Source organism: Limulus polyphemus, unplaced genomic scaffold, assembly GCF_000517525.1.
Source record: "Limulus polyphemus unplaced genomic scaffold, Limulus_polyphemus-2.1.2 Scaffold2472, whole genome shotgun sequence".
NCBI lineage: Eukaryota > Metazoa > Arthropoda > Merostomata > Xiphosura > Limulidae > Limulus > Limulus polyphemus.
This window is the reverse complement of record NW_013668082.1, coordinates 124458-149533: the sequence shown is the minus strand read 5'-3', so window position 1 is coordinate 149533 and position 25076 is coordinate 124458. Positions and strand designations below refer to the sequence as shown.

The 25076-nt window shown below is 31.2% G+C and overlaps 1 protein-coding gene across 5 annotated transcripts in view; it reads left to right on the top strand.

Moving 5' to 3' along the window:
* The window catches only part of LOC106467058 (zinc finger protein 878-like), a 57744-nt gene that overhangs the window by 18162 nt on the left and 14506 nt on the right, over positions 1–25076 (top strand). For 3 of the 5 annotated variants that reach the window (XM_022395161.1, XM_013927373.2, XM_022395163.1), the window contains exons 2-7: positions 495–859; positions 2053–2235; positions 10904–11254; positions 17047–17327; positions 20786–21027; positions 21596–21833. In XM_022395161.1, the coding sequence (XP_022250869.1) occupies positions 495–859; positions 2053–2235; positions 10904–11254; positions 17047–17327; positions 20786–21027; positions 21596–21833 (1660 nt within the window). The remainder of the gene's footprint in view (positions 1–494; positions 860–2052; positions 2236–10903; positions 11255–17046; positions 17328–20785; positions 21028–21595; positions 21834–25076) is intronic. The other 2 variants (XM_022395162.1, XM_022395164.1) reach the window with 1 other exon arrangement.

The following is a 25076-nucleotide window of genomic DNA, read 5'->3' as shown; positions in this document are numbered from 1 at the left end:
TAGCCCCACAGTGGTATGTGTGTGGACTTATAATGCTGGAAACTGGGTTTTGATACCTGTGGTGGGCAGAGGACAGATTGTGTAGCCTAACTACAAACATCATCTTCGGTATTAACAGATTTTTAAACTAAATGTGCAGGGTGTCTGAAAAGTCTGGAACCATAGACATGTCAATGATTTTTACAGAATGTATTCCACATTCTGTTGTAATTTGAAACAAGTCTGGAATAAGAGCAGGAATAACTTGACCTTCTCATGCTTTGATAGCACCATAATCAGTTGCATGTATTTGAAAATATGAATAGCACCAAATCACCTATGGTTCCAAACTTTTTTAACACCCTGTAAATTTCATGTACCTATTTGTTTTTATCCTTTTTTTTTTTTTTTACTTGTTTCATTTTCATAAATTGAAACTGATTTCTTTGTACTCATAGTAATTTGGTTATAAATAATAATGCATATTTTAAGCTTTAATTTTTTCTAATTTACAGAAATAAGTTTTATACTCGCAGCATTAAACAGCAGATAATGGACACACATTTGAAATCTGATGCTGAATGCATGAGAAAAGATCCAGATAAACAAGTAACTGAAATAGAAAACAGTCAAACATTGAATCTCATTGGTGAGCAGGCAGTGTTATCAGTGGTCAGTAACTCATCTACAGGAACAACACCTGTAACAAGTGATATTCCAATCACATATGTAGTGACAGGTTCGTCCAGTTCAGAGATAGTTCAGCTTTGTGAAGGGGAAAAAACTGGGACAGGGCAGCCTGTAACACCCATGATATCTACTATGACCTTGGACGAAGAAAATTCACCTGCCCACTTCCTTCTGGAACGTCTAGCATCAGGTGGGTTTGTATTAAAAAAAAAACTTATTTCATTGGAATAGCTAGCATCATATGGGCTTGTATTAGCATTCAGTTTCATTGGAACAGATTGCATCACATGGGCTTGTATTCAGTACATTTGGTGTCATTGGAACAGCTGACATCAGGAAGGCTTGTATAGAAAATTTTTGTTTTCAGTATTCACACTAGCACTTGAGTTTCTTGATTCTCGGGGATGGAACAATTTGGAAAAATGGGGTCTTTTATATATTTTTTACTAAAACATAGAAAGAATTGAGAGAGCTGGCATAGGGCTGGGTTTTATAGTACATCATAATGTTCAGTCGATTATACATCTTTTTAGCAATTAAGTTTGTGCAATAAATGTTAAGTCTTACTCATACAGCTTGAATCAAGTAAGTGTTAATCATTTTGGAGCAGATCGAATGTACAGAATAAATGCCTCAGTCATATTTTAATACAGCAGTCCTCTTTAATATTGTTTTATACATACCATCTATTGGTTTAAAGATTTGCAAAATCTACTGCTTTTTTAGCAAATTTGTAATGAAATATATTTAATTTGGCAGAAATGAGAAACATAAGTGATATTAAGATTAAAGTTTAAAATACCTACCACAGTAATATAGAAATAAAATAAAATTGAAAACTCCAAAGTTCATTCAGCCTCTGATAGGTCAGAAGCTCAGTTAGTAATGTAGGTTAAATGTCACAACCAGTCAGGCCAAAACATGATCTTTAACAGGAAGAGTGTTTAATCTATAGGTAGTATACATATTACTTCTTAGAGTAAAATGGTGAAAGCATTTTCTCCTTTACTGCCCAAGTGCTTGTGATTATCAGATCCATCCAGCTTTTATAAGACATTAGCCAAGACACCTGACAAAGCTGTGCCCCTGGCATCAGTGGTATTTTGCATATACATTAACTGAGTGTGTAACACCTACACAGAAAAATACTCTTGAATATATCTAAATAACAATACATTCTTTTCTAGTAAAGGACAGGTTAATAACTATCAGTTTTTGATTTTCACAATATATCATACTGGGTGAGCAATAATAGGTTCATAAAAGTTGGGAGAAACAAATACTTTTAAAATGTTTGAAAATATTAAGGTTAGAAGTACCATTAAGTAAAATTTGCTTCTATATTACAACATTGTGCAGAGTAAACAACAATTGTTTTGTCAGGTGGATCACACATGGAACCTTTGAATGGTGAGACAATCCAGATTGGAGTTGACCCTAGTACTTTAGTGGGTCTTAGTCAAGAGAATGGAGTCCCTGTGTTGTTGGAAGTGACTGAAAATCCTGGAAGTGAAGTCATACATTCAAGAGGAGACTCAGAAGCTGTGATGACTTCAATATGTACAGGTTAGGATCTGTGTCATCTATTTAGACATAATAATTTAACCCCTTTCCTTCCGGGACCATTTTGTCTTATCATGAGAGCAAAATCGCATTTATGAATTGAAGAATTAGAGAACTTTTATTGGTTTTCAGATTTTATTTTTGTAAATAATAGTATAATGTTCAATTATTTGTACTAAATTGCATTATTTAAAGAAGTGTGAAAAGAAATTTAATAAAAAAAATCCCAAAATATGTTAGAACTATAAATAAGTGCCCTCTATAGAAAAACATTTTTTTAATGTTTTTTAAAAAATTTTCCTTGCACTTTACCACTGGTTCTGCCATCTGTAAATCAGTGTCTGGATGTGTTAAACTTCAGTTGTAAAACTTTAAGCCAATCCTAGTCAAAGGTGTCAATTTCGGTACCATGTTATTCCAATGGTACTTTTTTATAAGCCTTAGAAAATTTGTTTCTGGAAAAAACTGCATAGGATGTATGTGATTTTTATTATTTTTCTATAGTAGCTTAAATAATGCTACATTGTATATATATATTATTATTATATTGAAAAATGAACTGAAAATAGATATATTTTTAGGAAAGAAGTTGATCCACAAATGTTAGGGTTAAGATCTATCGAGTGGCGAGTGCATGGTCTTTACATGGATTAGGCTTAGTGCTTTGAACTGATGGAGTTTGTGATGTTTATATTCTTTTGCATTTAAGTTAGCAGTTTTGAGTTCAATAATTTAGCCTAATTTTATATTTATTTCATAATATTAATAATAATATGATTTAATATTTAGAATGATAACCTACCAGTACCACTTCAATAGTTTTAGGCTTATGATAAGAAATTTATATTTTTCCTTCTTATTATCATTACTTAGTAAGACCCACATTTCTGTTGTTTTTATAATTCAAACAGACTAACTGATATATATAAAAAGTTTATTCTGATATTTTGCAAAGGGTTTAAAAAAAAGTTAACTTACATAAAAGTATGTACAAAAGTTACAAATCGAGCTAACATACATACAAAAGGAGCATCAATGTATGGATAAACAGTATCAAACTGTTGTAAGTTATGCACTGAGAATATACGTATAGCTGTATGCAAATCATTCTTAGATGCAAAAATATATACATAGTAAAAGCTTCACTGAGATATTATAATCACATCAGTTTATATATCAAGAACATTTGTTCACTACTTATGAATATGTACACTGAAGACTTTATACATGTTTATACAAATGCAAAAATAACCTAAACACTGTTACTAAGCAATTATCTGAAGATGAATAATTCAAGTTGTACATTATTCAGTGAAATATTCAAAATTTTATACATAATTCTTGAACACAAACTAAAACACAAAATATGATAAAAATAGTAAAACTGAGCACAGTAATATACAATAAATACTATTCAGTATAGACAAAAATTTAATTTGTGTGCTCTTGCAGAAGTCTTTGTTGAAATATTTTCATTTTTTTGTGGCTGATAAGTGCAATTTTTAGAACACTAATTAACAAATAGAATTGCATTTAAAACAATTGAAAATACCTAAATGCAATGCTGAGTGATGATGTTAAAAAATAAAAACATAATGTTATAAACACCAAACCTCTATTAAAGATATTTTAGATTTTAAGAAAGTGAAAGAAGTTGGAAATAAAAGGAATCAGATTGAGTTTTTACTTTTCTTTCTAATCATAACATATTGACTAGATTTGGTAGAAAGAAAAGTTAACTTCTTTGAAGAGTCTTCAAAGTATGGTACTCTTCAAAGTGCTTTACACAGAGATGAACCTTGCACTGCTTACAGGTCAACTTAATTAAACCTGTGTGGAGGCACAATATACACCTTTTTTTTTTCTTCTTGCAAATGCTCGAAAATACTTTCCAGGTGAGAGCCATTCCTGTGCAACTGCCAGAATTGGTAAATGGATACTTGACAAACAATAAGGCCCTTCTCTACTTTCAATTACAGGTTTCACAAGAGATTACAATAATTACAAATGGAAGTCCTTCTGTTTGTACTTGCTATTTTCAGTTACCTGTTTGAAAAGAATAAAAGAATTAACAATAGAAAGGTCAACAAGTCTAAAGAAAAGCTTCTTATACCATTTGACAGTCTTACATGGTATGGAATAATAGTTAAGAAATTGATCATTAAGACCAACCCCTCCACTCTACTTATTGTAATCCAACATTAGCTGTGGCTTGCTAATCATGTCACCCTCTCTTCTTGTCACTTTCTTTACTGTAGCATTATGCATTGTAGAGCTGAACATCTCTTTTATTAGTCCACTTCACAGCAGTCATTGAGCCACAGTTAAAAAACTGTGACTCTCCCATTTTTAACTTACCTGGAAACATGTCTGGGAAGTGGGCCCTGTCCTTCCTACAAGTGCCACAAGCATAAGTGTCAAGTGAAAGCAACTTATCAAACAGAGTTGGGGAAATAAAAGTTATCAGTAAAAAGAGAGTGCCCACTTCCAAGGTACTTTTCTCTCAGAGTCATTATAACTGTGCTAGCTTGGAAGGTACAGATCCCTCTTTACCAGAGTATATTCTAAAATTTAAACAGTATCCAATTATGGCTTCTACCAGAACCCAAAGCTTGATTCCCCCCCTACTTGGTAGGCTTGCTAGGTAGATATTGCTTGAAAGAAATTCTGCCCTTTGTTCCCAACATTTATTCATCAACAGAAAGTTCCCTAGAAGGATTATAGTGAGCTGTAAAAGCTGTTAGTAGATGATCAAGCACAGGTCTGACTTTGAAGATTTATCATTCTTAGCATCAGTTTTAGGTTATTAGTATTGTCATTGAAATGAAAGAAGTGAGCAATAGTTAGGAATTTTTCTCTGGAAAATATTAAAGAAAACCAGGGAAGATGAAGTGAAGGAGTGGTAGACCAATAATCTGTAATAGATGGTAAGCGAGTTATGCCTATAGAAATAGTTACACCAATAAAAGCTAAAATTTCTTCACTATATCTCAGCAGTTTCCTTTTCTTCCTGACATTGTTGTTTGGGTGTTCCCCTTGCTGGTGTGCAAATCTATTTGTTTCTTAAGCAATCTTGGTGACAATGCTGAGTGAAAAAAAAAAAGTTGAAAAAAATCAAGAGGAGTCTGACACCTACTTGCTTAATGGGAAACAGGCTCTCTTCGGATGAAGCCCTCCAACAATCTGGGCTGCTCATCTTTGAGAACTTCCCATTTCCATTCTGCACTACAGGCCAGGGGCTTTTCTTGTGTCTTCTTGCCTCTAGCCATTTTGGAAGTTGATGTAGTGTTGGTCATGGGAAGATCACTAACCTCAGATTGTTGGTGGTCATGAGGAGAGTCTTCTTCCCTTGAAGGTAAGTCAGGCTCCTCAAACAAAAGTGATTCCAGAAATGCTGGTTCTTGCTTCTCTCCATTTTTATTTGTTGTGGCTTCTTCTTTCAATCAAAAAAGATGCACTTCTTCAGAGGAAGAAATAAAAAACAATTTCAGTGCTTCATCTAAAGAAAGTATTTTCTTTTTCCTAAGCATTGAAATATCTTCCATTTAAGAAAATTACTATGCTATTAATATTCAGTTGACATAATGAAAACATGATACGTATACATTTGAATTATTGAGCTTTGACTTTAAGAATATTTAACAAGTGTATATTTTGTTTGTATGTGTATGGACATAAGCAAAATCACAAAATAAAGTAAAAACTAATTTATATGATGTACAACTAATGAATCTGATTTACATATTTATCATCGAAAGTAAGATAAACACCATGGAAATTTACTAATTGCGTGTTATATAAAAAAAAAACATACATCTTACTTTGTGTGATATCTAAATAGGTGTTGAGAGATTCTTCAATCTATTTCTATATTCTTGGTATCCAGGAGACTACAAATAAATGCAAGAAATCATTATTCTGTGCAAGGAGCACATAGAACTAATACAAACAAACAATTTATACATAAACTTGTAAATATATCTGACATTATATTACTGAAAAATATCACTCCATGTATGATGGTGATATATATGTGTATAAACTAAAACAAGATCACAAAATAAAGTGCAAGCTAATTTCAGTAAAGGAATCTTGTTTAATTATTCACCCTTATCAACATAACATCTTTGAATATGTATAACTGTTATGCATAAAAAAAGCACATCTTACCTTAGATGAAATTTAAAGTGCTCCAATTTCACGATTTCAGCGATGATTTCAGCAAAGACTTGCAAGTTGCTGTGCATGGGTTCTCTTGGTAAATGAAGTTTTTATTCCTGTAAGAGCCTTTTATGTATGTGTTAAAACTCAGTGTACAAATGACAACAAAAAACCCATATGTTGGTTGTGAAACAGACTGAACACATTGTCTCAATAATACAAAGGAAGCTGTGACATTCTCACAGTTGGGGTGTCACTACATTGAAGTGCTTAATTTCTCGATTTCCAATATAAATCTTGCCTATAATGAGAGGAATTTGACCTAGACTAATCTTTTAAGTGCTATGAAATGATTTTCTTTGTAATTTATTGTGTCTTTATCCTTTGGTAATCTCTTGTGATAGGATGTATGATGTAACTAAAGTCAGGCAGTGTTATTCAAACCACCTGTATGGTAGGCTATTACATACATTCACTAGTAGTGGAAATTAAAGTTTTGTCCGTGTAGTGAAACAACATACAAGGACATGATATTCAAGTACCAAAAAACTTTCTTACTATCATATCTACAATAATTTAAATGCTGAACGATAGTGACTCCCAACAGGGATGAGAGAGTTTACGGCAAACATACGAAGTTCACGCTGGTAATCTTAGTTTTTTTCGGCACAATAAACAAAAGTACGGTTGCAATGAAACATAAACTTGAAATAAAAATACATTTATGAAACAAAATTAAAATGTTTTTTATGTACATATATATAAATGTGAAACCCTATTTAAAAATAAAAAATACTTGTTTATTGTTTAGGTTTACTTAGAAATATTTTCAGTCTTGTATATGACTTGAAACCATAAGGAGAGTACGTGATTATTAAAAATTTATAAATAGACAAAATTTACATTTTATGGATGATAAAAAGTTTTTAGAGATTTTAAAATAATGTACTAAAACATAAAAAGTAAGTAAGAAGTTCAAATCTGGCACAAATATAAATATTGTAATTATATCTTATAAATACCATTTCCTGATGTAATTTTCCAAGATATTAAAGATGATAATGTAAAAAAAACTAAATTTATCAAAAGTAACAGGCTTTATGTTTCTTAAGCTACGTGCATTTATGAAAGTTTTTATGAAGTTTCAAACAGTTTCATCCACTAGTTTTATTGTTGGAATGAAATATAGCAAGACTTGCATTGGCTACACAGAAAGTTAGTAGCTGGTAGTGATTGGGTTAAACATAAAAATCACAAGGGAACTACACAACCTGTTTTTTCTCCACATAATTTCTGAAAAACTATATCCAGCTTTAATTATATTTTATTCTAGTTGGAGTGCACTTTGCCCATGCAATGTTTCTACAAATTAGTAAACATACTTAAGAAAATGAGAACAGTTTAAGTCTGAAGTTAAACCAAAAAAGGAAAATTTAGAACCCTGGGTTTTTATATTATATCACTTGCTTATGCTGAATTTTTGAGCCACTGATACTCTGTACTGGTAAAAACAGTATTTATATTATGAAAATAACAAAAAGTGCTATGCAGTTATGTGAATGCTATATCTTTTGTGCTTATAGGTTTGTAGATTATTTTCTAGTTTTCTTTTGTATAAAGATTCTAAAGCTTAATTTATTCATTTGGTGTGGAGATTTTTTTTTTTATAGGAGAAAATATCTAGTTTAACCTATGAATACAAAGTCCAAATAAAATTCTTCTTACATCTTTTCACCATGTTTTAGGTTGAAAATTTTTCTTCTACATAATTGGTTAGCTTTAGCTGTTGTATCTGTCAAATTTCAAGTTATTATTTGTTTATAATGTCCTGACTGGGTACAGTACTTATATTTTCTAGTCCTTGGATATGATTTGTTTTGCTTATAGTAGGATCAGTCGACCAATGAGAAAAGCAAGAAGAAACAGATAACACACAAAATATTTCTGTAAAATTCTCCTGTCTCATTTTATCTGTCTTGTAACATGCTGTTGTCATACAATCACATTTATACACTTCAAATATCTGTACACATAATATTTCTTTGGAGTGAATATGAACACTCATTATTTAATTTCTGTTGTGCATATTGGTGTATAATAGACAATTTAAAACTAGTAATAAATTACTTTATAACACCAAATTTTTTATTTTTCTTTAATTGAACACTCAATGTTTTGCCTACAGCCTCTTTAGTAGTGTTCCATTAAAACACAAGCAGTAACAAATTTGGTATTATAAGGTTGTTTGTTACTAGTTTTTGACTATGACCAGTGGCATAAGTCATTGTAGCTGGCTAAGATCTTATGGTTTAAATGGGGAAATACAATAAATTTTTTTGCTCTTAAGTATATAGTTGATTGTTTTGTATTAAATTCTCATTTAAAAATTGTTTAATCTAGAAATATTAAAAACCAGTAAATGTGCAAGCAGATTTTAGCATTAGGTTGAAATATAAGTAATTATAGGTCTGAAATTTGCTAACAAAAAGAAAACAAGTTCCAGTTGTTGAGTAAGAAAAAAAAGATTTTCCTGTTAGATGTTTGAAGTCTTTTATCAAAGATGTGTTATCTGTTTTTTTAGCTAACTTTTCTGCTGAATAAGCTTTATAAGAAATGTTAGCTTTTGAGCAAATTAACTACTTGCATGGGTGAGGGTAAAAGTGCACATGCCACAACCTTTTAGAGTTCCATTCAACATGGTGTTATTTAGTTGATGCCATTTTACCCTACATTGTTGATTTAGCCAAAGTTTATGATAGAGGAGAGTAAATACAAGATACAATATATGGGGATAGTGAACAAAATGTATATATATACATTTCTGAGGTTCTAGAGGTTATGCAATAGCAATATGCAAACTATATGATGGACAAAAGTATTTTTATTCTTCACATGAACATCACCTTGTACTCCAATCTGACTGAGTCAGACTGACAACATTAATACACAAACATATCTTGAGTACAACTGCTTTTGTTCTAATTTGTTTTGTACAGCAGACTTGTACATTTTACTATAAGCTTGCCATGCTATATATATATATATATACACATTATAAATTTGGAATTATCATCCATATTCCTTCTCCAATACAGGGCCAGTTCAATGGACCAAGCCTGTGTGCATTCAATTCTAATAAAATGTTTTGATATGTTCAAAGTATAACTTTTTTTTTGTCATGAACAACTGTTTTGAGCACCAGAAAAGCTTGCTTCAAAAATTATTTTATTTGATCCAACTTAAAAGTTTGACAATCAATGCAACCCATCCTAAATAGAATATGTTTGCAAAATTAAAAATAACGTTTACCTCGGTGCCTGTTTTCATTGTGAAATATTAGAACTTTTTAAGTTGGAATTCATAGTTGAAAACATGTGTATAAGATAGTTATTACTAAGTATTTTCAAGTTATATATCTTACCAATAATGATTAATGCTTAAACTTATCAATCTATTGAAACAAATTTGATTTATGGTAAAAAGGTCGGCTGACATATTTAATGAAATGGGTTTATGGCAACAAGAGTTATAAACCAATTCTTGATCATATCTAGTTTAATCTTAAAGATGTGTTAAAATAAACTTCTTTTTCAGGCATCCCCTGGTGGGTTATTGGTAAATTTATGGACTTAAAATGCTAAGATCCATGGTTCGATCCCCCATGTTGAACACTACAAATATGCCAATGTGGCTTTGTTTTAAAACAAACATTTTTTCAGGCTAAGCACAGGCTAATAGTCAGTGTAGCAGACTGTGAAGCTGAGGTTGTGTGGTTCGTGTCCTGTTACCACCAAAAAAAACTTTTGAGCCATGGGTGAATTATAAGATTAGTGCAAATTCCACTGTTTAGTCTGACAAGAGTTGGCAGTGAGTAATGTTAACAAGCTGCCTTTCTTATTATTTGTCACTTGAAAATTAGAATGGCTAGTGCAGATAGCCTTTGTGTAGCTTTGTGCAAAATTCAACAAGCAAAGTTTCTTATTCAATCATATTTTTTTATTTTAGTGTATGCTTCTTATCTAATTAAAGAAACTTGTCTGAATCCTGATGATTTAGACAGGTATGAACTTTTATGTCTGATGCAAAGAGAAAAATATATATATATATTTTTACCTTAACAAAAATATTTTGGTCCATGAAACCAAATTTTATTGTAATTCTTGAAAACATAAACTGTTATGTCACTGTCCAATCCTTAAAAAATTCAAACTTACAGTTCTGGTTAATGAGCCAAATACTTAATTCTGGTATCCAAAATAAATGGTATAGTTGTAATCTAATCCTTTAAGGATTAACTTTGTATTTTACTTTTTGATGAGGAAGTATAGTTTCTTTCTATCCAAATTATATGTGAAACGTTTTGGTTTTTGTGGCTGTTTTTATTTATTGTGTGAAAAATACTTGTAATTAATGCAGTGTTATTATTGTAAAAAAGTGCATTATTTAACTTTTCAAATCTTCAATTTTCTTCATACATTTGTAGACTAAAGCTTTATATCTTCTCCTAAAGGTGCATCTTATTCAACACCATTGTACACAATACAGCTTGGAAACTCTGCAACACTCACTAGTGCAATTCATCAGCCATTACAGACTTCTTCAGAAAATCCAGCAAACATAGCTAATGTCATGCATGCTGATAATCAGTCTGTTATTGAGATTCAAGGGGATCACCAACCTCTTCAGCTTTTAAACACAACCACTGGTTTAGAAGATCTAATGGATGTTGTTACAACATACCGATGTAAATTTTGCCGATTCTCTTGTGTATGGAAATCAGGGCTTATGTCTCACATTCGTAACTGTCACATAGAGGCAGCCCAGAAGCTTGAAAGAAGTCCAAATTCAACTGAAAAAACAGGTATATGTAGCAGTGTTTACAGGCTTTAGTTTTAGCTTTTGTTTGGAGATTTACCTCATCTAATTTCATAAGATCATAAAAGTTTGATTTTGTGTATTTAAATTATAATCAGAGTTCTTACTCAGCACAAAATTTATGAAACATTTTTATCTAAAAAGAGTAAGTCACAGATTGGTGAAAATAATAAATATATTAGCTGCTCCAGGAAATGTAGCAAATGATATATATTAATATATTGTGCCTTGTTTCATCTATTAATTATCACAGCAATAGGTCCAGTTTATATATGCATAGGATGATAATAGATTTGAGAAAGTAGTATTCTCTAAAATAAAGCCAAGTTTAATATATGTGTAAATGTAAGCATAAGAACCTAAGTAGTAAATTTTATGTTTCAGAAACTCAGTCTTTTTAAGAAAAATTATGTTATGATGTTATAATCAGAAAGAACCAATTTAACATTAGATTAGAATTATGATGCTCTTATATTTGTAAAAGAAAAATGGTAGTGATACAACGGTGCATATTTGTATAGTATCACTTTCCTTTGATGATTTAAGCAAGCTGAAAACCTTTATATTCATTCAGTTAGCAAGGTGATTTCTTTTTCTGTACATCATAATACCAACTATTATGTTTTATCACATTCAGCAAAAGGATGCAAATTATTTTCATTTCTCACTTATGAAATGAAATGATTACTTTTATTTGATTGTCCTTGTATAAACCATAGATATTCCAAAACATGCATACCTCCGCTGACACTAATAGCTAGCTATTTCACAATCTTCCATCTCTGTGGAAGCTGTCCGTGACCTGATTTGGGGTGAGATGGAGTCCTTTGTACGGCCTGGGGATATCTCTTCGGGAGGTGCTGATTTGAATTTTCATTGTGAAACAGGATATTCTGGGGAGAATTTAGACTCCCTGTTTTCTTCTTCTTTCACTAGAGCTTCCTCATCTAGTCAGCCACATTCTGCCTAATTGGGACTTTAGGGTTGTTTTACATGCTTTATCACATCATCCCTTTGAACCCATGGCCTCCTGTTCACCTTTCCCTCACAGTTTATTTTTTATTGCTGTTAGCTTCCGGATACCATCATTCTGATTTATTTGCCATTCATGTTCAGCAGACTCTCTATCATTCTACCTGTGTTTTGCTGTATCCCGACTGATCACTTACTCCAACATCTCTCTCGCTGCCAGAGTAGGAAACAAATCTTTTTCTCCTATTCATTTACCTGGCATTTCTCATCTTTACAGTAGATCAGACCTGGATCCTTTATGTCCCATCAGGGTGCTCAAATGTTATTTGGCTCATACAGAACCATTTTGGGGCCCTAGGAACAGACTTTTTTATTCATCAGGATCTTACACAGTTCAGGGATTTATCACCTGTTACTTTAACCAGATGGCTTCGGAAGTTGATCCATATTGCCTATTCGGGCTTATATGTTAACGATCGCAACATGCTCCATGGCACCTCTCACCAAATTTGACAGCTATCGATGTTTTTGGCTGCCTGGTTGAACTGTTCTCTAGAAGATATTTTGCAGGCTGGTATGTGGACTTCTTCCGACGTGGTCATGTATCATTCCCTTCACAATTTGGCAGTTTCCTCTTTGATGGCTGTGTTGGCTACTTCTACTAGATTTTAACAGGGAGGTGTGTAACGTGTTATCTGACTTTCAGTTATTGTTCTTTTCTCTTCTAGTGTCCCTATTGATTTCTTTTGGATCCCACTCAGTGGTGAGTGTTGCCCAGTCAGGCATTCTTGTATTTAAATTCCGCACTAGCAACCTTTATATTGGTTCCTGATTGCAATGGGCTCTGTCGAGATGAGGTGTTCTCAATGTGGAATTTTAGCTATTAGTGTTAGTGGAGGTATGTATGTTTTGGAAGTTATCATTTTCCTAAACTGAAAATGTATATCCAAACATACTTATCTCCGCTGACACTCTCCCTCCCTACTAAGAGCTGGTGTTAGTGACTGGTATGAGGTAAGTCACGAAAAAGTGATTTTATTGGCTGCATACAAGTGTGAGGGCCGATGTAAAGATTTGCAAATTAGATATTGTCAAGGGCAGTCAAGTGGGATATATAAAGACTGGAGCAAGCGAACACAATGTTAGATGGCAAAGATGAAGATCAAGAAATAGCTATTAGTGTCAGCGGAAGTAAAAATGTTTAGAAATATATTTTCAGTTTAGGAAGATAACTTTTTTGCGTACCCACACCTTGCTCACATTCCTATGAAATCTATACAGTTCATCACTGCCAGCATACCTTTGAAAAATACTAAGATATTACCTTTGCAATGAGCCCAAAATTATGTTCAATCCAGTTTTATTTTAACCAATAACCTGTTGATTCCACTTATTGCTCATTGCAGTTTGTTTTTAATGTGCATGTTTTCAACTTGCTTTTTGTCTTTTCACAACATAAATGATAATGTGTATTGTTTTTTTTTTCACAGTTTCCTTAGTGTTGATATTTATCTGAGCCCTTTGTAATAGTTTACTTTTAATATGAATTCATGAGCATTTGTACTGTTTTATCTTTTTTTTTTTTCGTTTCCATTTGTGCTACTTCTCATTCTTCTTTCTTGCTTTTAAATATTTATAAAGTTTCTTTCAGTTTTTCATCCAACTTTGCCTTCTTTATATTTACCTTAGCTTTGTGTACAATTTTGTTAGTAGTTGGTGCTCTTGTTTTTTTCTTCATGGCTGTTTTAGAGATTGAATATGTGTCATCCATTTGATACGATTCTTAATTTCTTTCTTAAACACTTATACAGTGTTTTTCACCTTAATTATTCTGTCATTTTTAAAGTTTATGATTTCTTCATAATTTCACATTTATTTGTACTCCATTTTTAGTAATTAGCGTTGTTTTTCATAGTATCCCGAGGCATTTTTACTGGCTATTCTTCACAATTTCATATAATTTTAATATCTTCATTTTCACAGTTTATATCCAATTATAAATGTTTTTAATAATGCATTTTCTTTTCTTGCCAATTCCTTCAGCCAATTTACATTTTTGTAATACTTTCATAGGCTTTTTTTGTACTGCTTTTTTGTTTTAATAATACCATGCTTCATAGGTTTTCATATATTTCTACAGCTTTATCTTCTTGATTATTTTCTTCATTTGTACCTTTTCTTTCAAAATTGCTTATTTTTCTCACACAGTTGTACAGCTTTATCACACTTGTGTCAGACATGTGCAGATGTTTTCATAGTAGCACATTTTCCTACAGCTACAACTACTTTCATCAAAAATGTTTATTACATTTTTTCCTTCATAATTGCCACATCCAAATGTGCATATATCTTCTTAGATTGCCTCACAGTTATTGAAAATATTCCAGCTATTTGTAAACCATATTTTTCACACATTATGGAACTATACTGCTTTTCCATCACAACCTACTCTGCTGTATTTAATATTTCAGTTTTTTTTATAATTTCTTACATTCACTACTTTCTGCTTTTTCTTAGTTTTTTTGGCAGTGTGTGTGCTTCAACTTTTATCTGTTATAATGTTACATGTTAAAAAACTATAAATGTTTCTATTGAAAACAGTCGGAACATTTCACTTTTGGAAATTTCAATAAATGTATCTGTTTATAAAATGTAACAGATTACTGGAATATGAGACTTAATGCTTCTGAGGAAGAAAGCTATTTCTAAGATTAATAATGTAGAAAATCAATACCTTATAGTTTTTAATAGCATGATAGAAAATTCAAAATACAGAATAAAAAGTTAGAAATAAATTCTTACCATTCTTCAAAATGTGTGAAGCCCCAAAAACTAGGAAAATATTAACCTTTCTGGTCATGACATAAAAAGTTATTTTTTATTGTAAAATATCAATAAAGTAAGAATATGTTCATTAAAGAGGCTAAACTTTCAAATATAAAAAAATTATCAAAGAGATGAAAGGCAAGAAAATTTGTGATACACAAGATAACCAAAAAGTTTGGAAAGATATCTTGTCAGTTTCATTTGTTGCAAGTTTTTATTCAAAAGAAGGCATAAACAGGTATATAAAGGTATAAGTGTATTCCATTCAATTGATAGTTATCTTTATAGCATAGTATATAATGGCAACATAACTAGGCAGAAAGAGGGTTACCAAATTTCCAAATGGAAAAACTGGGACTTTTTTTTTCCCCATATGTCTTGACACTGTAACAGCTCTGAAACAGTTTAAATAACAAGTGACATACTTTTTACCATTTGCTAAATAATCTATATATATATATATAAACATGCCAAAGTTGTCTTTAACCTATTCAAGAGAAAGTTATTACTTCTTCGTTCTCTTCTTTGCAGCTGGCCAGTAATAGACTAGGTTAAGAAAATGTAGCAGAAAGGGAGGGAATACTGTATTGTGTGATTTGTCAAGTGATTCTTCAAGTAAAATATAAAGAAGTCATTAACAATGACAAACTGTACATATTAAACTCGTATTGAAGTACAGAGAAACTGGGACAATTTACAATTTGTACTGTTTTTGATTGTGACAAACAATATAATGTTTAAAAGTGGGATGATCCCAGTTTTACTTGGACTCTTGTTAGCCCTAGACAGAAGCTACTTCTTTCTCCATACAGTATTGTATATCACAGTGGTTATGATTTGAAAATCACAGGTGAGTGATAGGGTATTATGTCAGTGTAGAGTATAGGAGGACATCAGCAGTTATGCTTATTACTAGATTGCATGAATATAATTTCAGAAACATTCCTATGAAAGTATTAATGTTGCAGAGATAAAAATGGTTTTACTCTAATAATTGAATGGAAAATATTAAAGTCCTGCTTAGGATAAAGGTATAATAGATAAATATGCACATGCCTCTACACTTGAATAAACTGTACTGCTATTTCCTAAAATACTGTGTAATTTTAAATGCTCCCTTATGTAATGTATATTTGTAGTCAACCTGTTATGATAGTAATTTATATTGTAAATAACTCACCTTTGATGATAGATGGGATGTGACTGTTGGTTTCCTTACATATTCTATATCCTCAACAAACTCCGTTATATCAATATTCACCAGCATTTTCACCAGTTGTCTTTAGTGATATTATCAAGAGTATTTATTGCGTATCTTGCGATACATTTCCACCACTAACTTGCAACTATTGGCCACTCCTGCTACCTGAGAAATGTAGATAATTGTATGAATGAAATATCACAATTATTATGGATGTTAGCAGTGGGAACCACAGACTAATTTTTATGTATAAAACTTTTAATCCAGAAATAACTTTCAAGCAAGATACAGATATAATAGTTCTGTTTTTATACAAGTCGATTGACAAGGTTTAAAAAAAATGACTACTCTGAAGTACACTCGGATACTATCCAGTGATTGGTTCCTCACTTGTACAATTATATCAAAATATCAATTTCACCGATGCCTTTTTTTTATATTTGTGTAGTATAAGTTATTATGTATGATAATTGCACACCTACAGCTATGTGTTTTTTTTAGATTGTCTAAAGATTCCCAATTTATGCCTTCTCCTATACATTTTCTTAAATAAAAGTTCCAGCTAATAAAAACATTTTATCAAATTAATACATGGTCACTATAAAATTTCTAAACTGCTGTTAAACCTTCAGTGATCTTAGATTTTATTCCGGTCAATTATTACTGGTTTGAAGAACATCTTGATCTCTAAATGTATGGTAATCTAGCAACAAACCTGAAAAATTGTAGAATGTTATGATTTTGTAGTTTTCTATATCTTCTTCTTCTTTTTTATATAGCTTCGAAGAAAAACTACCCTAAGACATCTTCAGCTCCTGAAAGTAGTGAAACATCTGAAAGTTCAGTCCAGCTGGAAAGAGAAATCTCAGCTGACCATCAGAACAATGAAGCAACTGTATTTTATGGGCATGTGAAAGAAGAAGAAGCAGACCTCTCCAGCTCTTCTTGTCAGTATCAAGATGTTGGTACTCAAGCTGCCCAAGAGAAACATATTTTTCTTTGCGGCCATTGCAGCAGGGGTTTTGATACACTGGATGGGTGTAAGGATCACATGATTAAGGTACAGTTTTAGTATGAGACTTCATAAATATGTACAGCATATTGACCACATTTTTAAGCTGAGAAGTTGGGAAAGGGGTTTCATAAAGTCAAAGGATTGAATGGCCACCCTTAGGATGAAATTCCTGAAGTCTGGGGTTGTGACAATCATAAATCACCACCCAGATACTGGCTACATGCTTTCTTTAGCACAGTGATTTTATGAAGCTCTTTTGCCTCAAACTTGTTTTTATACAGGTTCATCTTCCTGTCATCAAAAAAGATAACATCTGTCAGAAAACATAAGTGGCATTCCAAACTTCATCCTTCTGACTGCTGCTCTTGCTTGTCATTTAACAGCAACTTTTTTTATCTGTTTGATGCCTCAAAGATTGTGAAGAATGTGTTTAATTTAAAGAATGTTTGTTAACTTAATAGTATGACAATTTGAAAGGATGTGAAGGCCATGTGAATAACATATACTGCATGTTAGGTGGTTTAAAAACTCATTGTTAATATGTGATGGAACATTTTTGGCTCATTGAGTATCATAACTGCATTGATAAAAAAAAATAATGGGGTTTCAATAGATTAAAAGGTTTTTAGACTACATATTTGTATTATAACCTTAGTAGGGGATATAATAAGTTTGACGTGTAAAAACCATTGTAGTTTTTTATTTATTTTTTATTTTTGGTGGTAACGTGTTTGGGGCTAATGTTAGAAGTTAATGGTCAGAAAAATGTCTAGGTAATGCAATCTATTTTGATGTTTTCAAAGGTGTAAAAGCTATTTGATTAAATAAGGTTATAGTGAAAATTTGATACAAGTTCAAAATGCTTTGAAGTCAAGCAGTTGTGGCTGAACTTTTTATAAGTGTTTTGGTAGGCTGAAGGATATAAAAATCTGCAAGTCAAAATAAGATATTTGTGGAATACATTATTGGAAGGTCTTGGCAGGATGGAAGTATTTAAAGTTCATTGGTTAGAGAAACAGACTATCAGCATTTTAAACCCTATTGCCACGGGTATCCTTTACTGTGCATGACACAAAGTTTGTTTTCCATTCAAAATTTTATTAAACTACTTTTGGTTTATGTTATACAAATTAGTATAGCATAAAATCTTAGCTAATAATCCATATTTCAATAGTATATAAGTTTTAAGTTCTTAATTCTATAAGACAATGTTTTAAAAAATCCTGAATTTCCCCTAGCGTGACACATTTTCTCTTCTCATCTCTGTTTTATCTACCACCCCTCCAAAATGTACAAAATTAAACCTTAATTACTCCTTATAAAATCAACATTGCTCAGACAAACCATAATTTTTATAGCCTTCAATTTTGTTTGGTTACAGAACTCTCTAATAGAAAATCAGACCCATAAGCCATGCCCACCTGTCACATCCTCTTTCAGGATTTGTTAATAGTTCTTCTTACATTTAACTTTATATTACCTATAACCAATAGAAAGTGTAGGTTTTCATCCATCAAATGATGTATAACTTTGTGTTCTGAACAGATAAGTCCCCCATAGGGACAGTGGTAAGTCTTTGGATTTACAATGCTAAAATTAGGGGTTTGATTCCCCTCGGTGGACCCAGCAGATAGCCCATTGTGGCTTTGCTATAAAAAAATACATACAATATTCTGAACAGATAAGTGTCAATTTCACTGTTAGTACAAGCTTTATTCCCATGGGAAAGTTAACGACTACCTTGGATGAATTTGTAATGGGTCTTGTTGCATAGTTAGAAAGCCAGAAACATTTTGAGAGTTAGGGAAATTGTCTACTTTTTGCATGTTATTAGTCTATGTTCTTTGGTGCATCATTTATTTAAATAAAAATTATTTAGTGCATTACTACCATTATTATAAAAAAAAAGTAAGGGCTAACTTTTATCGACAGTTGACAGCAATAAAAAAAATTGGGTAAGTACTTTATTTCTTTTTTTCATATTTCTTTTTTTATCTATTTCTATAAAAGTATTTAAAATGTAAAAATTTAGATCTTTTTAGGTTAGTCAAAATTAAATTAGTTAAAATAAATAATAATATAATAAAAATATTTCATGAGGCATGCATGCGAGCAGCCTGTAGTAGCTTGTGGGTAATGTAATTCGATAGTGTAACATGAACTGCACGTTCCCTGAGTGATTTACAATTTATAATGGCGCGAAAAATAGTTATACATGGTTCAAAGGGCAATAAAACAATAAAATTTAATTAACAGTAGATTTATACTGTAACGAGCTTAAAACTACTTAGGATAAACAAATGTAGTTTCATGTTACAATTTGAAGTCATTCCGGAAAGCAAAAGAGGGTAATTTAGATTTATTTAGATTTTATTTGTTGGTGGTTACGAGGTCAGTCAAATTGACCAATCCCATATAGAGATATGGTAGAGAAAATAACATAAAATATACATAGTTTTACTGAAAGAAATATGCTTGAAAATGTGTTTAGGAGGTTTGAGGGATTGTGCAAAGGGAATTTGAGATTTTTGAGATGAAGAAAAGTATTTTTAATCTTAACATGAAAATTACTTTGCCCATGGACTATTCAAAACAAATACTCAATAAATTCATGGGTAGATCTTTATTTTAGTGTATTAAAAATACTTCATTAAAAAATATGAATTTTTGTATGTAAAAGATTTATAATGTTAACTGAAAGACTGACAAATTTTGTGAAGATATACACACTATATTTCAAGTTAGAAGTATTAAATCTATAAAAACTTTAAATGAGTACAAAGAGGTCATATGGTCAGTCAAACTGACCAAATCTGTGTTGAGAGAGTTAATAATTCATGCATATAATTATACCAATACACATAATGTTCTTTTCATGTGTTTAATTGATACGTTACATGATGCTAGTAGTTCAAGTGCTCTTCAACTTAGTAATGTGATGTAATTAATTTTTTGGTGAAAGTCAAAGATACTTACATATATTGAAAGTTAAAACAACCTTGTTTTATATATAAAATAATTTTATACTCATTTGAGTACTAACTATGTTCAGAACAAGTTAACTGATTTTTCTCGTCTTGTAACGTTCCTGCAGTTAGTTTTCAAAGAAAGGTCTTTACAATGATGTAGTTTCTTTGTTAATTAGTTTGTGATATTTTCTCTTATAAAAGATCAGCAGTCAAAATAAATTAAATCACTAGTGAAGAGAGAAAATAAATGATTAAAAGCAGATTATCATTTCATTTAGACTTAACTGGATGTTGAGTTAAGGTTCTTTCAGAAAGTCTGAGTAACGGTGGTTCCACAGTAATGTTCTTATTTTATAACAAAATGAATATTATCAATTAAACATTAACAATTTAGTTTTAATTTAAGGAAACTTTATATCTTGTAACTTTCAAGTTTGTTCATTTGAAGATTCACACAAATTATTGGACTTGTTACCTTGATAAAGTTTACAGTAATGTATTTATAATGTGTGATTATTTCTCTTGACCATTTAGGATCATAAACTAAAGCTAAATGACACAGAAACTTCTCAGGCTGAAAAAACGACAGGTCGAAAGAAAGGAAGAGATTGGAGTTTTTTAGCTGATGATAATTATGAAACACTGACATTAGAACCTGGAAAACAGACATCAGGCAGGAAGAGACTTAGCACATCAAAAATTTTAGATGATAAGTTTTTCTTTGAAATCCCCAGGAAACGGATTCAAAGGGATGATTATAAACAGAAAAAATTTAAGTAAGGATTTGTTTGTTTTTTTATTGTGTGAGAGTAATATAATAAAGCTGAAGTTGTGTTACACAAATGAATTAAGTTTGTCTACCAAGCATAAAGGTTTTGTTTGAGATTCAATACTTACCGTACGCATGAAATTATTATGATTGGAACTCTGGTTTTGACTTTAGCATCCAAATTGTTCCAATGTATTATTACTAATATTTCAGTTTGTACTGTTATACTATTTAAGCATATATCTTAGGTGAGTGAACAAAGTTCACCTCAGCCCTTTCTTCCTTGATTGGTTAAAAAATTGTGCCAAGATGTAATGATCATTTTAAGGCACTAGTTTTAGTATTTGTGTTGTTGTTACTGTTGAACAATTGGTTGATTAGAAGGCAGGAAGGTCCTAATGAACAAATTTTATTATTTTCTTTAATGTGAATATTGATAGGATTGTTAAATGTAATGACCAGAAGATAGATTGAAAAGGTATAAAATATATGATGGGTTGTGAAACACCGAAGTCCAAATTTGTCAGCCCATATATGTATATACTAAGAATCTGTTTTTACTTTGTATCCAACAGGTGCAATGAAAAAGGTTGTGGGTATCGATTTATATCTGAAGCCAACCTTCAATATCATATACGATGCCATTCAACTCTTGAAAAGCCCTTCTGTTGTCCAGAATGTAGTCTCTTGATTGACCACTGGCGTGGGCTCAGCATGCATCTCTGGCGGTTCCATTCAGTAGACATTGATTTGCACACCTGTTCAACATGTGGTTACAAAACTTATAGCCACTTCAAATTGGATAATCACATGGTAATTAATTCATATTTTAATGGCTGACCAATATTTAATCTCTTTGAGTCAAGGTAAGGTGTGTCAAGAGTTTTGTGTATAAATCCTTACAAGTAACATGTTGCATAAGTTATTAAAGTACGTTTGATGATAGTTTAAACACACCATACTTAATACTTAGTGGGAGTGAACTAACTACAGACATAAATTAATAAAATCTTTAATAAAAAAAAAGGATTATGTAATATGTAACCCTTTCAGTACTGTTAGGTTATATTTATCTTTATTCCAGTGTATGCTTGTGTAGGACTGGTGGGACTTGTATATCCCATAAAAATACTTTGAGCATGTTGTTCCAGTCTTTTTCATGTTTACTAGGTCATTTACACATACTTGTATCATTCTATTTTAAGAATATTAAAATCATACTGAAAGGGTTAAAGCTAGTGGGTAAAACTTGTTTAAACTACACAGCCAACATCAAATAAAGTTATTGCAACACACAAAAAATAAGAAAAAAAAGTTATCAGTTTTTAAGAAAATTACTGAAACATTAGGTTTACACTAACTTTAGAATTTTAAGCTTGTGGACATAAGGGGTGCCTTATTCTGCACAGTTTTATTCTGACACTGTTTTCTATATTGTTAGAAATGTGTTTTAATTGTCTGTTTCATGATGTTTTCACTATGACTTAGTCTTATTTCAGTGATGCCAGCATTAAAACATGTGTCCATAAAGTAAATAATTATACTGACTAGCAGCTAACTTTTCTACATCAGAGGTTACTTTTATAATTTCCATTTTCAACCTTCTTCTTTACATATTATATCAAAATAGTTAATTTCTTATGAACATCACTTACAGTGGCTATTGCCTAACATCCAAACACTACAGGCATGCACAGCGGTGTATGGAACACTGTTTGCCTTTAAAGCTATACATTTTTATATCTACCAGTAAGAACAAAGATTTCCAATCATTTACAATAAGAGCAAGTCCAACACATATTGACCATTTAACTATAAGCACCATTACAAGAACATGGTGTAAAATATATGATGGGCTGGCTGACACACTTGTTTAGGGAGTTACATTCAAAATTTTAATACTATATTACTCATTATAATGTTGTCATCACTAGGCAAAGCATAATTTTCATAGACTTCAAATTTTGTGCACCATTTCTTTACTCTACAATCCTGAGTGAAATGAAGATGTAAAAAGATTTTCCAGAAACTTAATGTTAAAGTTTAGTTTAAACCAGGAAAATGTCTTCAAATATCATTACTAAAGTGAAACAACTGACCAACAAGTCCAAACAAAGAACTCATCTAGGGAATACTATTGCTTGTGTTATAACATTTTCATTGGACCATAGAACAAAGATTAAAAGAATGTAAAAAGGCAACTATACTAACATATCCAAATATACCAGCCTTTATTGAACATAACTACAAAACAGGATATATCATAAACTTGGATCAGCATAGGAATTTGGAAAGAAAGAAAAATCAAAAAACTAACTATCTGCATGAAACTACACCAACTTGAACTCAACAGGCTTGATGATTTGTACATCAATAACCAATGGACAACCACCCTCAATAAACTTTGAAGATAATATGGTAATGCTGTGGTTCCATTAACCCTTTTGAGATGGGTCACAGGTGAAAGGCCATGTCATCTCGTTTGTTGACTCGCATTCAAAATTTTATTGAACTACTATTTCATGAATTTATATCAATAAGTTTGGGATCAAACTGTAGATTATAATTCAAATTTTAGAACTATACATTACTCAATTTATTAATTTAAAAGTAAATATTAAAAACACAGATAAACATCGTTTTTTGTGTGTCACATGGTATGTTGAGTGCAGCACTTGTTCAAATTAGGTGTTTGTGAAGTCAAAATACTAAGTCTATAGTTTCATACAAATTAGAAACTCAAATTACAGATATTGACAAGCTAGAATATAGAATAAGAAGGTCTTATCTTTTCTATTTGCTAAGATCTTGCTCACCTAATAAATCAAACACAGTGGCACCCCACTCACCTCTTTCATTTTGTAAACACTCTTATATGCACTTACTTCTATATATGACATGAATAACCAATCTGGATGTCCTCCTAGTGGTTTTCTCAGCCTTCCTAATGTACCTAGCACCATTTCTTTCTTTTGAATCAAGATTTCAATGAAGTAGGTTGTGTTTTTAGTCTGCTGAAAATTTCATATTTTTCTAAGGGTAAAATACAGCTTAGTTACTAAGCTTGATAAAGTATAGCAGAATTCTATGGCATTGATGTAGTAATTTATGATTTTTTTAGTTATTCAAAAGTATATATATAATACCTAAAAAAAAATATTTTGTTTTATATCCTCCATGTGCAAAATTTTTAAATGCTTACCAACCCATGTCAAGCAGCAACCAAGTACAAAGGTCGTAACTAGAAAAGATAATTGTTTGCTTTACTTCTTTATTTACTGTTCTGTGTTTTAGGAAAAATAACCTTAAGGATGTAATTCAAAATAGCAATAATCTATGTACATATATACAGCCAAGACAAGTTACTTTGTACAGATCATAGGTCACCTTTTTATGTTATTTGATACAGTAAAATGAGTGCACTTGAGCTGCATCGTTGTAACTTCTGTAGTGTTAGCCAGACATGGGTCAAAGGTCAATATAATAAAAATGCTAAATATATAATGTTATGAGATTTAAGCTATTTTGTCTAAACATTTATGTTTTCGTGTTATAATTTGTGTTCATTCTGGAATGAAAGAGGCATAATTTTTGTTTATTTCTTAATTTTTTTTGATGTTTGCGAGATTGGTCGAATTTACTGAACCCATACAGAAATTAATTACTGAAAATAACAGATAATATATAGATTTTTTTTTAAGAAATGTTTGATAACTATCTGGACATTATAAAGATTTTGCATGTGAAATTTCAAAATTTTCTGATGCATAAAAGTATTTTTAATCTTAAATTGAAAATTATTTTGCATGATAGATAGGCAAGATGTGAAAAGAAAAAAAAAAGGTATGAGAGAAACATTGCTTTACAAACCTTAAAACTTAATAAGAAAATAAATATTTTGCATATGAAAGCATCGTAATGTTTACTGATAATCTGCCAAATGTCTTTAAGATTCGCTTACTAATTTAAAAGTTATAGCACGAAAACTATAACAAGCACAAAATGGTTACGAGGTCCTCACATTGACCGACCCCATATTGAAAGATTTAATTAACC